At 35.9% G+C, this 15,177-nt stretch overlaps 1 protein-coding gene across 1 annotated transcript in view; it reads left to right on the top strand.

Moving 5' to 3' along the window:
• Positions 1 to 1,589: 1,589 nt before the first annotated feature.
• Positions 1,590 to 15,177, top strand: part of SLC7A11 (solute carrier family 7 member 11) — a 77,355-nt gene continuing 63,767 nt past the window's right edge. Inside the window, exons 1-3 of the mRNA XM_055275930.2 lie at positions 1,590 to 2,276; positions 7,600 to 7,726; positions 11,664 to 11,779. Coding sequence (XP_055131905.1) covers positions 2,000 to 2,276; positions 7,600 to 7,726; positions 11,664 to 11,779 — 520 coding nt within the window. The 5' untranslated portion in view covers positions 1,590 to 1,999. The remainder of the gene's footprint in view (positions 2,277 to 7,599; positions 7,727 to 11,663; positions 11,780 to 15,177) is intronic.

Below are 15,177 nucleotides of genomic sequence, written 5' to 3'. Positions count from 1 at the left end.
AATATGTTTCTCTTATTGGGAAACAAAAGCTGCTCCCCCTTAGGTACATTAATCAGGAAAATTGTGTGAGTGAAAGGAGATGTAGGAGGAGGAAGAGAATTGGAAAGAAAAGAATCTCTATTTAGCTTCCTTCTTTGGGAATTTTAGCAAGATTGCATGAGGAAAATGATCCATTTTTGTTTTTTGAAAGACATAACAACTGAGAAAAAGTATTTATTTTGGCTTTATAAAAACTTTAACTTGGTGTAGCCAAAACCAATTATATAGAATTTAGATAGATAATTTAAAAAGGAGAAAATGTAGCCTCAATTATTTGGATGGCAAAGCATTGAGGTGGTGTCATTTTCCCGGGTGCCAACATAACAGAAAGTGGTTCTGACCTTTTCCATGCTACTTTCCTAATGGCGATTTCTCATTTCTTTCTTTGATCATCCTCACCATACTTGACTCCCTTCTTTCCCTGCCAACCTCTCGCACACAGGCCTTTTGTTTGTGGTTTTTGTTCAGAGATTCAGAAGCTTATTTAATGGTGCGTATAAAGGTAGCTTCAGGGTAATGATAACATTCAGTTCTTCTCACTGAATCCAAAACCACATGTAACTATAGCCAAAAATGATATCTAGGATTTCTTTTCTTTTCATATTTGTTTTTTCTTGACACTTGGTTGAGAAAGTTAGAAGGGTTTAAAAATGTTTTGCCTTTTTGACTATTGCAAAGTAAATATTTTAATTTAGCTTACATTTTTAATGCATTTTAAATTTATAATCATAATATAACAATAGTTTATATAGTGTGGAAAAAAGTCATACATAATATCATTACTTTCTATAACTACTATTCTGTTTTCCTTTACAGGCTTTTGCTATATGCATATTTTTATGTAATTGTAATTGTGTAATTTTGAACTTAGAAATTTTTTTTGGTAATTCAAAGGAACAACATGACAATGAAGAATATGTATCTTTTACATAGTTCAAAAAAATCACCTAGTGCTAATGAGAATAGGAAAATGACTATTTTCTGGAGTCATGGTGAATTTTATATTTGTCACACTCAGATGGTGATTTAAAATGCTGGTTTATTATGAGTAGTAAGAAATAATTTTATCTTTTAATGTTGAGGAAGGCTTATAGTTGTATGTATGTGACAGCAATATAAAGTGTAGAATCTTTTTAATTTTGTAAATATTGGATTTGACTGTATTGCCTTATAAAAAACTCAAAATAAAAAAATAAAAATAAGCATTACACAAATTATGAAATTCAAACTGTGTTGTTATAAACAATGCAGCTTTAGGATACATTCCACTCACAAAACAGTCGCGTGTAAAATGTTTTTATACATGCATTAAAGAAAAAGAAACTCCTTAAAATGAAGTAACTATTTCCTGTTTCATTTTTTTTGAACAGCTTTTGTTGCTCACTACGAGTTGCTTTAAATCTCTGGAAGGTCTGTTCCGCATTTACTACTTCTGGATTGGCTAAAATCTCTTTAAAGTGTGTGCTTTGTTCTCTAAAAAGCTTAGGTCAGTTGAGCAACAAGCTCCTCCTGTTTTTTTTTTTTTTTTTTTTTAAAAAAAAGAGCTGAGTAATGCTGGAGCCTTCTCATGTGGCTGATGCAAACCTGGAGAATTTGCATCATCATTTAGCTGTAGTAAGTTGGTGTGACAGGCAGGCGCTTAAATACAAGCCCACGAGGAAGCTGAGCTGGTTTGTAATGATAGGGCGGCAGCAGCAGCAGCAGCAGCAGTGGTGGAACAAGGAGGTGGAGAATTGAGAGCACGATGCATACACAGGTGTTTCTGAGTAGTAATTAGATCGCTGTGAAGGAAAAAGCACACCTTTGAGTTTTCACCTGTGAACACGATAGCGCTGAGAGAGACAGTCTGAAAGCAAAGAAAGCAAAGAGGAAGACATCGATCAGTAACACCAAGAGACACCAAAGTTGAAAGTTTTGTTTTCTTTCCCTCTGTTTTATTTTTCCCCCGTGTGTCCCTACTATGGTCAGAAAGCCTGTTGTGTCCACCATCTCCAAAGGAGGTTACCTGCAGGGAAATGTTAACGGGAGGCTGCCTTCTCTGGGCAACAAGGAGCCACCTGGGCAGGAGAAAGTGCAGCTGAAGAGGAAAGTCACTTTACTGAGGGGAGTCTCCATTATCATTGGCACCATCATTGGAGCAGGAATCTTCATCTCTCCTAAGGGCGTGCTCCAGAACACAGGCAGCGTGGGCATGTCTCTGACCATCTGGACGGTGTGTGGGGTCCTGTCACTATTTGGTGAGTGCGACTTTTTCTCTGGGGGGGCGTGGCTGTGGGGCTAGAAAGCTTGCTTTCTGGGAAAGCAAATGGTAGTTTTTGAGGAGTGAATGGATGGCAAAGGCCACACCAAATTTTTAAAATTTTTGTTCAGGTACGTGAACTACCCAGACGCAGCATCCACTGTTGGTGTGATCTGGAACACCCTCAAATTGCTTCCTACAGGCTGTACTTTCTTTTCCTGACTAAGACAGGCTATTTTCTGACTTTTCTCTGTGGTGATGAGAGCAAAGGCTAACTTTCATGACCCAGTAAAAAACATGCACACTTTCTGTGCCGGGCGGTTGTACACTTAGCTTGGGCATTCTGGCAGCTGGCATGATGAATGAGACACCTGTGAAGTGGAACCTGGCATGGCCTATTTAGACATAGAACAGAGTGTTCAACAGAAGTCTTACTGACTTTTTATTAGCCAAACAAATGGGTGGCAGTCTTTATAAAAATATTTTTTAAGTTCATGTCCTTGTCACCTCTTAATATCCTTTCAAAAGTCCTTGACATGGGAGAGATGTATGATGGCACATAACTCAATCCCTATCATAATGGGGTATATTGCAATGGCCTGAGCATATTTCAAATTACTTTTCAGCCTTTCATCTCTTCTCAATACCCATACACTTTTGCAATGTAAGTTTTAAAACTTCGGTTGGGTGTTAGTTTTCTGTGCTTGCCCAGATCTGTTTTTTTCATTGTATTTCACTTGTTCTCCAGGGACACAGATGATTCGTCCACCTGTTCACTAAATTAATCTGAAGGGAACTGGCAGAAGTATAATTATGAATTTTTCTTCAAAATTTATGTCTCTTCTATTGATTTGACAATTAATAGTAAACAGGTAAATAAATGTCCCCTTATGAAGTAGGCAAATTACTAGAGAGCTACATGAGTTTGTTGTAAAGATGATAAAAACTGGTGAACTGTCAAACATTAAATTTGATTTATGCTATGAGGATTTATTTACTCTTCTTGGGAAAGATTCTGTTCTTTAAAGTTGCTCTTTGTCTTAACTCTAGGACTAACACTAACTAACAAGTACTAACGCTAACTCTAGGACTAATTAACAAGTACTAACTCCTATTCCCATGTGTACCAATCCATTCATTCTTTCTACTCAGGCCTTGTGATGTTTTAAATCATTGATTTGAGACTCATCTAGAGAACTCAAATTCCATTTTTTTTTTTTTTTTTTTTTTTGAGACAGAGTCTCGCTCTGTTGCCCAGGCTGGAGTGCAGTGGTGTGATTTCGGCTCACTGCAACCTCCGCCTCCCGGGTTCAAGCAATTCTCCTGCCTAAGCCTTCCGAGTAGCTGGGACTACAGGTGTGTGCCACCACGTTTGGCTTATTTTTTGTATTTTTAGTAGAGATGGGGTTTCACCGTGTTAGCCAAGATGGTCTCGATCTCCTGACCTCGTGATCCACCCACCTCAGTCTCCCAAAGTGCTGGGATTACAGGCATGAGCCACCGCGCCCGGTCCTCAAATTCCATTTTTAGGAAGAAGTTATTTTAAATAAAACTTGTTAAAACAAGGTCATAGTATAGAAAGATTTATAGAGGAATTATTTGGGGTTTTTAGAGTTTGTGGTATTATTTATAACTAATGTGCTTTATTAAATATTCAGTAACAATTGTGTATCATTATTTCCCAGTATTACTTCCCATCTTTATAAAATAATTTGGAGTAATATCATTATGAAAAACTCTAATAGTACCCTTAGCCACTATTAATATTAAAATATCTCTGGTATATGCACTTATAGATAAAGAGAAACCTAATTGTTGATCATCTTAAATGATTTTGTGCACCCTCAGCCTTTAAATCTTCCTACAGCACTTTATATATTCAGAATAAATCAATATCTAATCAGAAAAACCACAACCAGTTTACTGGACTTTGCATACTTATGTGCATGCAGCTTCTACTATGTGATTCAATTTTTGCACCTAATAAAAGATTATTCAAATGTAATAAAATAGATCAGTATGAGTATTGCACCAGTTAAAGTGATGTTGACTTGCACTATGAAAATATGCTTATGCATAAGTATTACATATCATCTTAAGCAAAAGCTCAAAAAAAAAAATAAAAAGAGAGAAACAGCTAAGGAGACTAGCTAACATTACACTTGAGTTGGTATTCTTTGATTAGTAATTGCAAGGAGTGTGCTCTTGTATTAATCTACTTATCTTTATTTGCATTGTATTTGTCACTTGAGTTACCAGAAGCTTTTGGACAGGAGTGCCTCTCTTACAGCAAGCAAAGCAAAATGTGAAGAAAAAATAATCCTTCTTTTTAAAAAGACTCTAGAACTCTGGGACCAACTGTAAAGAATCTGTACATTTGGTTTAATACATATATATACTTTTTTTTAATTGAAGGGTCAATACATGGATTTTTACATCTTGTTTTGAAGTTTTTTCATCTGGGCAAAATGGTTATGAAGCTTGAGACCTTTAAATGAAAATGATTCCCCCAGAACTCAGTTTAAACTTAGGGCAACCATCCTGGAGTTTCAGCAAAGCATACAGAGGTCTAGGTATTGATTCTCTGACAATAAATTCTGAGGTACTTAAGACTCTTTCCAATAACAGTTTATATTGGATCCTTTTCTGGACAGCCTACCAACATGGCGAATGTTTCCCCATGGAGAGTGAGTTGCAACTAGTTAAAATTAGTTATAGGTAGATGAAATACATCAGTGTTCCCCAAATATTAGTCTGCAGACTAGTTGCTTTAGAATTATTTGTGCAAATTTTAAAATGATAGAGATTCTTGAATTTCTCTTGTGGACAATCTATACTCTCTTGATTAGAGTCTGTTTTTCATTTGCATGTTTTCGAATTAAAAATTATTCCCAGACTGAGCACGGTGGCTCATGCCAATAATCTCAGCACTTTGGGAGGCTGAGGCAGACAGACCCCTTGAGCCCAGGAGTTCCAGACCAGCCTGGGCAACATGGTGAAACTCTATCTCTACAAAAAATACGCAAAAATTTAGCTGGGCATGGTGGTGTGTACCGGTGGTCCCAGCTACTTGGGAGGCTGACATGGAAGGATCACTTGAGCTTAGGAGGCAGACACTGCAGTGAGGCGAGATTGTGCCACTGCACTCCAGCCTAGGTGCCAGAGCGATACCCTATCTCAAAAATTAATAAAAAATAAAAATTATTCCTAGGTGACTTTGATATCATGATAAGTTTAGAAATCAGATATCAAATATGTGACACTAAGATTTCACTGAATATCCAAATTATATTTATATTGGACAGTTCTGTCTAAATTATTACTAATCAGTAATACTTTTCTACACTTTTATTCTCAGAAGTAGATTGGAAAAAAATTGTGTTCTTACATTTGAGCACTTGGCAGTACAGATAGAACTTTTCACATACTGACAGGATATATTTTTTATTTTCTTGTTAATTACTCGAATTAATAAGTATAGCTATATTTCATGTGGTGCTTGCCATGTGTCAGGCCATGTACTGTCCTAGGTACCCACTGCCACATTTATACACACAACTCCTTTATAAGGTAGAAACTGAGATCTCCGTTTCACAGAGAGTGAAACTGAGGTTTTGGGGAGTTGCATATTTGTCCAATTTTATGTGAATTGTATTGTTAAATGTTAAAAATTTAGCTTATAGTTAATTCGATCTAAAGTACACAAATATAAATTATAGCACCTCATTTTAAAAAGTATATTCTGGGCCGGGCGCAGTGGCTCACGCCTGTAATCCCAAAACTTTGGGTGGCCAAGGCGAGCAGATCACCTGAGGTTGGTAGTTCAAGACCAGCCCGACCAACATGGAGAAACCCTGTCTCTACCAAAAATACAAAAAATTAGCCGGGCGTGCTGGCAGGCAGCTGTAATCCCAACTACTTGGGAGGCTGAGGCAGGAGAATCGCTTGAACCCTGGAGGCAGAGGTTGCAGTGAGCAGAGATCATGCCACTGCACTCCAGCCTGGGGGACAGAGTGAGACTCTGTCTCAAAAAAAAAAAAAAAAAAAAAAAAAATATATATATATATATATATATCCTGGCTGGGCGCAGTGGCTCACACCTGTAATCCCAGCACTTTGGGAGGCCGAGGTGGATGGATCTTCTGAGGTCAGGAGTTCAAGACCAGCTTGGCCAACATGGTGAAACCCCGTCTCTACTAAAAACACGAAAATTAGCCAGGCATGGTGGCAGCCACCTGTAATCCCAGCTATTCAGGACCCTGAGGCAGGAGAATTGCTTGAACCTAGGAGGCAGAGGTTGCAATGAGCTGACAGCGCCATTGCACTCTAGCCTGGGTGACCAGAAACTCTGTCTCAAAAAAAAAAAAAAAAAAAAAAAAACACCCAGAGTGTACACTTCAATAAACATCCAAGATAGCCTTTTATAGAAACAGACTGAGTCAGAACTCATTTTGTTGACAAAATATATCCTACAAATTAAATGAAATCTTGGCTGAGTGCGGTGGCTCACGCCTGTAATCCCAGCACTTTGAGAGGCCGAGGTGGGCGGATCACGAGGTCAAGAGATTGAGACCATCCTGGCTAACACCGTGAAACCCCATCTCTACTAAATATACAAAAAAATTAGCTAGGCGTGATGGCGGGCACCTGTAGTCCCAGCTACTCGGGAGGCTGAGGCAGGACAATGGTGTGAACCCGGGAGGCGGAGCTTACAGTGAGCCGAGATTGTGCCACTGCACTCCAGCTTGGGCGACAGAGTGAGACTCCGTCTCAAAAAAAAAAAAAAAAGAAATCTTGCAAAGGCATAGAGTCCATAGTTTTCTAAAGAGTGGATACAGCTTGTTCATTTTGATTTTCCACAGAAACATAATTTATTAAAAGTTTTCTCAAAAAATAACTCAAAAAACTTAAAAGCTAACTCAAACATTTGGACTAATGCCTTGTCTTGGTGTGAGGTTGTGTTCTTCTAAAAATAGGTCAATATTATTGATATCTCTCTCCTCTTTTTCCCCTATTTCCAGGCTTTCAGCTCAAAATTCTGGAACACATGATATTGTTGTAGACATGTATCTTTGTCATTTCAAGTAAAATTACAGTGTTCAAATAGAATAAACTAAATCTCAACTGTGAGGATGTTAGAAAAGGAACTTGGCGGGTCTTAGCCATTAGATGATAGTTATTTGTCTTGAATAAGGATGCCATTCAGACCAAAGGAGGTAGTTACATCTCAGGCAACATATAAACATTATTGTATCTATTCTAATGCTGGGTGTCTTGAAAATGTATTAAATTGGTACCATTTTGTGACAAATATTTCACAGGAGCCTTGTCTTATGCTGAACTGGGAACAAGTATAAAGAAATCTGGAGGTCATTACACATATATTTTGGAAGTCTTTGGTCCATTACCAGCTTTTGTACGAGTCTGGGTGGAACTCCTCGTAATACGGTAAGAGCATAGTAGAAAGAATTAAGAAAAAATAAACCAATTCATTCTTATGAATCACCTTGATTATTTTTAACTGGTTAGACATATGCATGTCATGTGACTACATGATAAAAATGTCTACCTCAGGATATAAAGCCTGTGATAAAATACCTTTCTGAATTAAGATATTTTTAATGCAATTTTGTCACTGACAAGCAGTTCACCAGCAATGCCAAACTTTTAAAGGTAGGTAGATACCTTTCTTTAACTCTCAGCTATTCTCTTTGACACTTCTAGGAGAAAGATGCCTACTTGAAAGAATATGAACATGAAAATTCACCTGGATACCTTTTGACCAACTAGACAAAATTAAATATTGAAGTTTTCTCTTATTGTAGATTATATCATTAAGGCATTTAACTTTACTTAGTCCTCGTGACGAAGACACTTCTGTGCCTAACAGCTTAGTTGGTCACCAAGTCTTATACTTCATAAAAAACAGAGTTTGCATGACAGAGTCAAATGACTCATTTCCTTATATTAAACAAATCAGGAACTACAGTTCCAAAAGTCTTTTTTGATTTTATTGTTGTAACAGTGTGTTTACATTCCTGCTTGTCTTGGTTTAAAATCACACTGAATAGTGCTAAGTCACTCTGAATAGCAAATTTCCTTCAACTTTGTGGGAAGCTTATGATGTCATACGAGCATTTCAGAGTATCACAGTTCCTTAAGGCTAACTACTTCGATAAAATGTGAAGTGCACATTCTGATTACAGAATTTAATGGATATTACTAGGGAAACTTGCTCTTATCAAACTTATCAAACATATGTGATTGAGAGCTCATGTGAGCTTTTATGGCTAAGTGCCAAATACAGTGCTAGTAAGTATTGACAACACTAATCATGAGTTTTACAGTGTTAGAAGTCTTTTTTTTAAAACAAAAAAAGATCTTCAAAGTAGTATATGCTTCATGAAGTCTTTTTCATTTTAAACAACTCTGCATTATTTAAAATTGTTATAATGAAATAATAATTTTTTCCTTTCCTGAAATTCCTGTATCGGGAATGTACTTTCTGTTCCTTTTGGTTATCTCAATCTTATCTGCTCTTCAAGGGTCATCTTAAATCCTTTCTTTCCCACAATTAATTTCCTGTTTATTCTAATTTATGTTATTTCTTTCATCTCTAAATTCTTCTGAAAATGCTTTCTGTACTTCACATTTGGCATGGAACATGATACCTTCTATTCTTCCTTAATATTTTAGGCGTCTATATTTTGTTTCCCTTTTAAAACTGCCAACATTTCAAGCATATAAAGATAAGATCTTTTTGCAACCCATATACTACTTAGGTCAGTGCCCCTTTTTTGGCACATATTAAATTATTTTTGAATAAGTAATTGAAAGTTTAAAGTTACAATGTATTGTGTACAACATACTCAGCATTCAAATGCATGTACTACTTATTTAGACTGCTGGCCTGTCAGGCTGTTGGGCTTTGGAGCTTAATACAGTTGGACTTGACTCCGTCTTCAGCCATGTATTAGTTGTGTAACTTTGGCTCATTGCTTGGCATTATGATGAACATGATCATTCCATATAAATATAGCTTATATCTTACAGTAGCACAGATAAAATATTCATATATTAATTTATTTATTCCACAAACTGCTACTGAATGGTAAATGGCAATAAAAAGAGATCTAAAATCAAATCAGCCACAATTTCTGCTCCCAGGTAGCTGATAATCAAATGTTACTTTAATTTAAAAAAAAAAAAAACTACATTTCTCTGTGTGTGTGTGTCTGTTGACAGAGGAAAGTACTTTTGTATTCCAGAAGCTTTTAAAATACGTTCATATATCTCTTTGTCATAACATACTCATATTGCTGAGTTGGCCTTTTAAATAGGCAGAATAACAAATGACATGAGGAGGGACAAAATATCTAAGTATGTAAACATTTCTCTTCTTTTACTAATACCTATAGTTCCTAAGTACTTCCCATTAAAATTATACCTTTAGATTAAGTTAGTATTGCCAGAAATAATCTGTAACACACAGATTTCAAGGAGAGAAATATTATCTATCTGTACACAGCAGGGGTCATTAAACCAAATTTACGTGTTCACTATATATTCAATATATATTGGGTTTCCACTATATGATAGACACTGTACTAAACACTGGAGATAAAATTGTGATTAAGATAGATATGATTTTGTACCCTTAGAGCTCAGAGTCAAGTGGGAGGAAATCATTATCAATCGAGAAATCACATAGGTAAATATAAAATTGCTACTGTGATAAGCACTGCAGAAGACAGGCCAAGGCTTCAGTATGAATATACTCCAGGAGATCTGGCCCAGTCAGAGGTTGGAGAAGCTTTGCCTGGGAAAGGAACATTGAACCAAGATCTGAAGTATAAAACATAGTCAATGAGTTGCAGAGGCTGCAGGCAGAGAAGATTCATATCCTTCTGAAGAAGTAGGGAGAGCTTAGACCAGATGAAGCATTGAATGCAATGTGAAGGCTTTTTGCATATCCTGAACATATTTTGAAAGCACTAAAATGACATGATCAGATTTTAAATTATACATCAAAAATTGTATAAATGATGGAGAATAGGATAAACAGTTTTGTTTGGGGAAGATGGGAGGGTGTCTGGGGAAAGAAGAAAATTAAAAACCTTATGCCGCTCTCCAGTGTCAGCCGGCCAAAGTTCGGAACATGTAATGGTGGTTGGTTTTCTGATAATCTATGGATCAGGCATGAATGTTGGGTAACCACGAGAAGAAAGAGAAGCTAAAAAGGAAGTTTGGCATAAGAAATTAGGTAATTGCCATCGGGCACGGTGGCTCACGCCTGTAATCCCAGCACTTTGGGAGGCCGAGGCAGGTGGATCATCAGGTCAGGAGTTCGAGACCAGCCTGACCAATATGATGAGACCCCGTCTCTACTAAAAATACAAAAAATTAGTCAGGCATGGTGGCATGCGCCTGTAATCCCAGCTACTCAGGAGGCTGAGGCAGGAGAATCGCTTGAACACGGGAGGCGGAGGTTGCAGTGAGCTGAGATCGTGCCACTACACTCCAGCCTGGGGGACAGAGTGAGACTCCATTTCAAAAAAAAAAAAGAAATTAGATAATTACACAGACTTGCATGTATATGGAAAAAAATATGCATTCATATATACATACATCTAAAATGAAAAGGTCAGTGTAATTTTCTCATAAAAATATTTGAAGAATTAAAATAGAAAGATGTATTACCTATATTTCTAAATATCTGAATTTATTTCATATTCTTGTCTCATTTATATTTTCTTAATTGTATAAGATTATAATAAATCTATTATTTTTAAATTTATATTTTATATCCGAATGTTACTATAGGATTAAGAATAATCACTTGACTTTGAGTTTTTGTCTGTACAGAAAAAATAAGAGTAAAACAAAGTCAAGTATTTAGGCATGTATTTGCAGGGAACACTTAATACTAATTTTTTTAGGTTGAGTGTTGTGTTCATTCTTTTGACTATGCCCTGACACATTAGATCTGTACGGCATTAACTAATTCATAATATGGCTGAAGTTTACTTACTGACTTTTTGAGAAAGAAGATGGCTTCCTGTAAGCCTAGCTCTGTCAAGATCTCATGTAATAAACCAGATTTTTAAGGAAAAGTCAAATATGGGAGAGCAGGGGAAAAGTTGATAGTACTTGCCCTTGTTCCCAAGAATAGGTGAAGTTTAAAGTCTAGCCACCAATGTTATAGGAAGTATTTCATTTGGAATGTCTATGGCAATCTAATCAAGTACGGAATTCTGAAAACTATAGACTTTCGTATTTAACATGTTCCATATGCTAAATACACTCAAGGTAGAAAAAATTAATGAAAATGCAATTTTTTCCCCTGTGGTTAACCTAAATATATACTTTTTTTTTTTTTTTTTAGCCCTGCAGCTACTGCTGTGATATCCCTGGCATTTGGACGCTACATTCTGGAACCATTTTTTATTCAATGTGAAATCCCTGAACTTGCAATCAAGCTCATTACAGCTGTGGGCATAAGTGAGTATTATAGCTATACATGTAAAAAAGGAAAAACAACACAAAAATGATTGAAGACAAAGTGTCTTTAGACTTTTTGCATTGCGGGATTGCCTCTCACATCATGTTCTTTTTGCTTACAGTTCCAAATTTCTACTGGAAGGATTTGGAGTGGAATCCAATATTGTATTCCATGCCAGTTTTGTATTTGGTCAATAGAAATGATGGCTAATCTTTTTAAATAGTAAAAATCACCTTACTAGTAAAATATTAAGTCTATTATACATGAACAAGACTTCTAAAGAGGAAATCCCAATTATTTTAGAGATTATCTGAATTGGAAATTAGCTATATATTGAATTATATCTCATGTGTAATCATGGAGTTACCTTTATGTAGTGGGTGTGTAAGTTGTGTTTATACATTTTATAGTGTTAGCAGCTGTCACTCCCAGTGTTATAATGTTAGCTGCCTGTTGTTGGTCATGAAAAGAGTTTTCTTTCAAGATTGATTATTAGTAGTATTTTCCAACTAGGTTTCTTTATGGTCTCCAAATTGAGAAGTTGTTCATCTTTTATCAATGGGCACAAATATTCATTGATTAAAAAAAGAAACAGAAGCATATGTACAAAATTACATGAGTGATATGAAGACATCTATGGCTCTAATTTCCCAAAAGATGCCAGGTACCAAATCCTTAAATATGGGAAAGGATAACTTAATTCTAGGTGCCATTTGAATCACTGTCTTAAGAATCAATATGATCACATTTAACCGAGTTTTAGCTACTCATAAAGAGAAAGCTACACAGGAATAACTGAACTACATAATCATGGAAGAATTTTTAGTTTGTATGGCTAAGGTGTTTCAATGGGACAATGCCTGGGGTATTGCCTGTAATTTACTTATTGCCTGTAATTCATTTATTTATTTTTAATTAAAACTTAAAAAATAGATTTAGGGGGTACAATGCAGTTGTGTTACGTGGATATATTGTGTAGTGGTGGAGTCTGGGCTTTTAGTGTAACGATCACCCAAATAGTGTACATCGTAGATATTAGGTAATTTTCATCCCTCATCCTCCTCCTACCCTCTCATCTCTCTGAGTCTCCAATGCCTATTATTTCACACTCTATGTCTATGTGTATACATTATTTAGCTCCCACTTATAAGGAGAACCTATGGTATTTGACTTTCTTTTTCTTTAATTCCACTTAAAATAGTGACTTCCAGTTCCATCCGTGTTACTTGCAGCAAAGACATTATTTTATTCAATTTATTAAGAACACAATAAAAAATGGTAGTTATTTATACTTTTGGAAAAACATCATTTGAAGTTCCATGAGACTAGAGACCTATTTATTGCTGTATTTCCAGCCCCTCGCTTAGCTCCTAGCATGTTGTTGGTGCTCAGTAAGTATTTGCTGACTTGATTTTCTGAGAAGTCTAAGAATGTTTTCTCCAGCAGAAAAGTCTATAGTCTGTTTACCTGTTAAACTTGGAGGATTAGATAGCTTCAATATGTTTCCAGGCAGTGGGAAAATGATAAAAATGAAATAGAGTTTGCTTCATATTATATTCAGATCTAGCAGTCTTAAGTTTTTGTGGGTTGAACCATTTTAGCATAGTGGTTACAGTTTAGGCTTTGGAGGCAAACAACCTGGAATTGAAACTTGGTGTTACAATTCTTAGTTTTGTGATCTTGTGCTAATTTTTAAACCTATTTAAGCCCCAGTTTTATTTATTAGGAAAATGCCTATGGAAAGATAATCTATTAATATCTTGAATGGCTGAAGGAAGATGAAATTAAGCCAGATTTTTTTAGGTCATATTCTTTTTCATTATTTTTTCTTTTTTTTTTTTAGCTTTTATTTTGAGTTCAGGGGTACATGTGCAGTTTGTTACGTAGGTAAACTCGTGTCATGGGGGTTTGGTGTACAGATTGTCTCATCACCCAGGTACTAAACCTAGTACACAAGCTATGTTTTTCTGATTCTCTCTCTCCTTCCATACACCCTCAAGTAGGCCCAGTGTCTGTTCCCCTTTGTGTTAATGAGTTGTCATCATTTAGCTCCCACTTATACGTGAAAACATACAGTATTTGGTTTTCTGTTCCTGTGTTAGTTTGCTAAAGATAATGGCCTCTAGCTCCATCCATGTTCCCGAAAAAGACATGATCAAAGTGAGATTTTTAAGACCTTTAACAGAGTGCCTTGCCTATAGAAAGTTCTTGATAAGTCCACTGTTCCACTAAAGGACTGGACTAACAGCCATTGTTATATTCACCATTTTCTTGTCCCTTGAATGACTGAGGCAGAATCACATCACAATTATTATATTTAAAAAAGGGAAGAGCAGGGGTGGCATTTTTGAGAGCTCTATAAATTGACAATAATAGTTATTAATTAAAAGCCATAACCAGAAGACTAAGTAGATTGCATGTAAACATTTATAAATCCACAAATTTTACTCACTTTGGAGTTAAAATTATATGAATAATAATGCTATATTTATGTTTTTATAAGTCTAGATAACTCTCTTCTTGTTTATCCCAATTCAATTAAACATTTTAAAGGGAAAATTTGTATCTCTGAGGATTAAATGAAAACTGCTCAAACTAAACTTTAAAACAGTTCTAGGAAAGGATAACCATGTTGGGATTTACAAAACCTCTGTAGTAGACATTGGTGACGGAATAGTTAACAAGGAGCCTGAGTAAATCTTAGATGAACCCAGACATTTCCTTCTATTTTTGCCATGAGTTATTACATTCATTTTTAAATTTTGATGTTCCTTTTGCAAGCTTGAAATTCTGAGAAAGAAATGTGTTCCCATAATCAGCAACAGTTAAAAAGCAAACTGGATATCCTTATGACTCAGTGGTAGATAATGTAAATCAGTGCCCTAACTGGGAAAGTCAAACTGTCTTTAAGAAAAATGTAGCTTTAATGGAGCAACAGCGGGTGGAGATGGAGATAGAGAAGGAGAAATTTATCTAGGGGCAAATCTCTCACATCCTGCTTCCTTCAAAGTGAGTCTAGGTGATTTTCTACCTGTTAGGGGTGGAAGGTTACCAAGATGTAGAAAATAGAGTTTAATTGCATGAATTGCTTCCCTGTGATCCCTGGGAAAGGAAACAGTTTGTAGTCATTTGAAATCTCTAGTTAAGCATAGAAAAAGGGCAAACCTGAAGGGTTTTACTACATCATAGAAAAAAAGAATTTCAAATTTTGTGAAATGTTAGCCAACCGTTTGAGAGATGATAATGGGATAAGGGTGGGGGGTTAAGTAAATACTAATTCACCCCCATTTTTTTAAGCACTGTATTTAATTTCTCTCAAATTTAATGAAGATAAAAAAGTTTTTGCTTATACAAATTTCATCTATTCCAGTAAACATGTCAGGTGCATGGAAGTTTA

This window comes from Symphalangus syndactylus, chromosome 4, assembly GCF_028878055.3.
Source record: "Symphalangus syndactylus isolate Jambi chromosome 4, NHGRI_mSymSyn1-v2.1_pri, whole genome shotgun sequence".
NCBI lineage: Eukaryota > Metazoa > Chordata > Mammalia > Primates > Hylobatidae > Symphalangus > Symphalangus syndactylus.
Note: the sequence above shows the minus strand (reverse complement) of the source record. Positions and strands in the feature narration are given on the sequence as shown.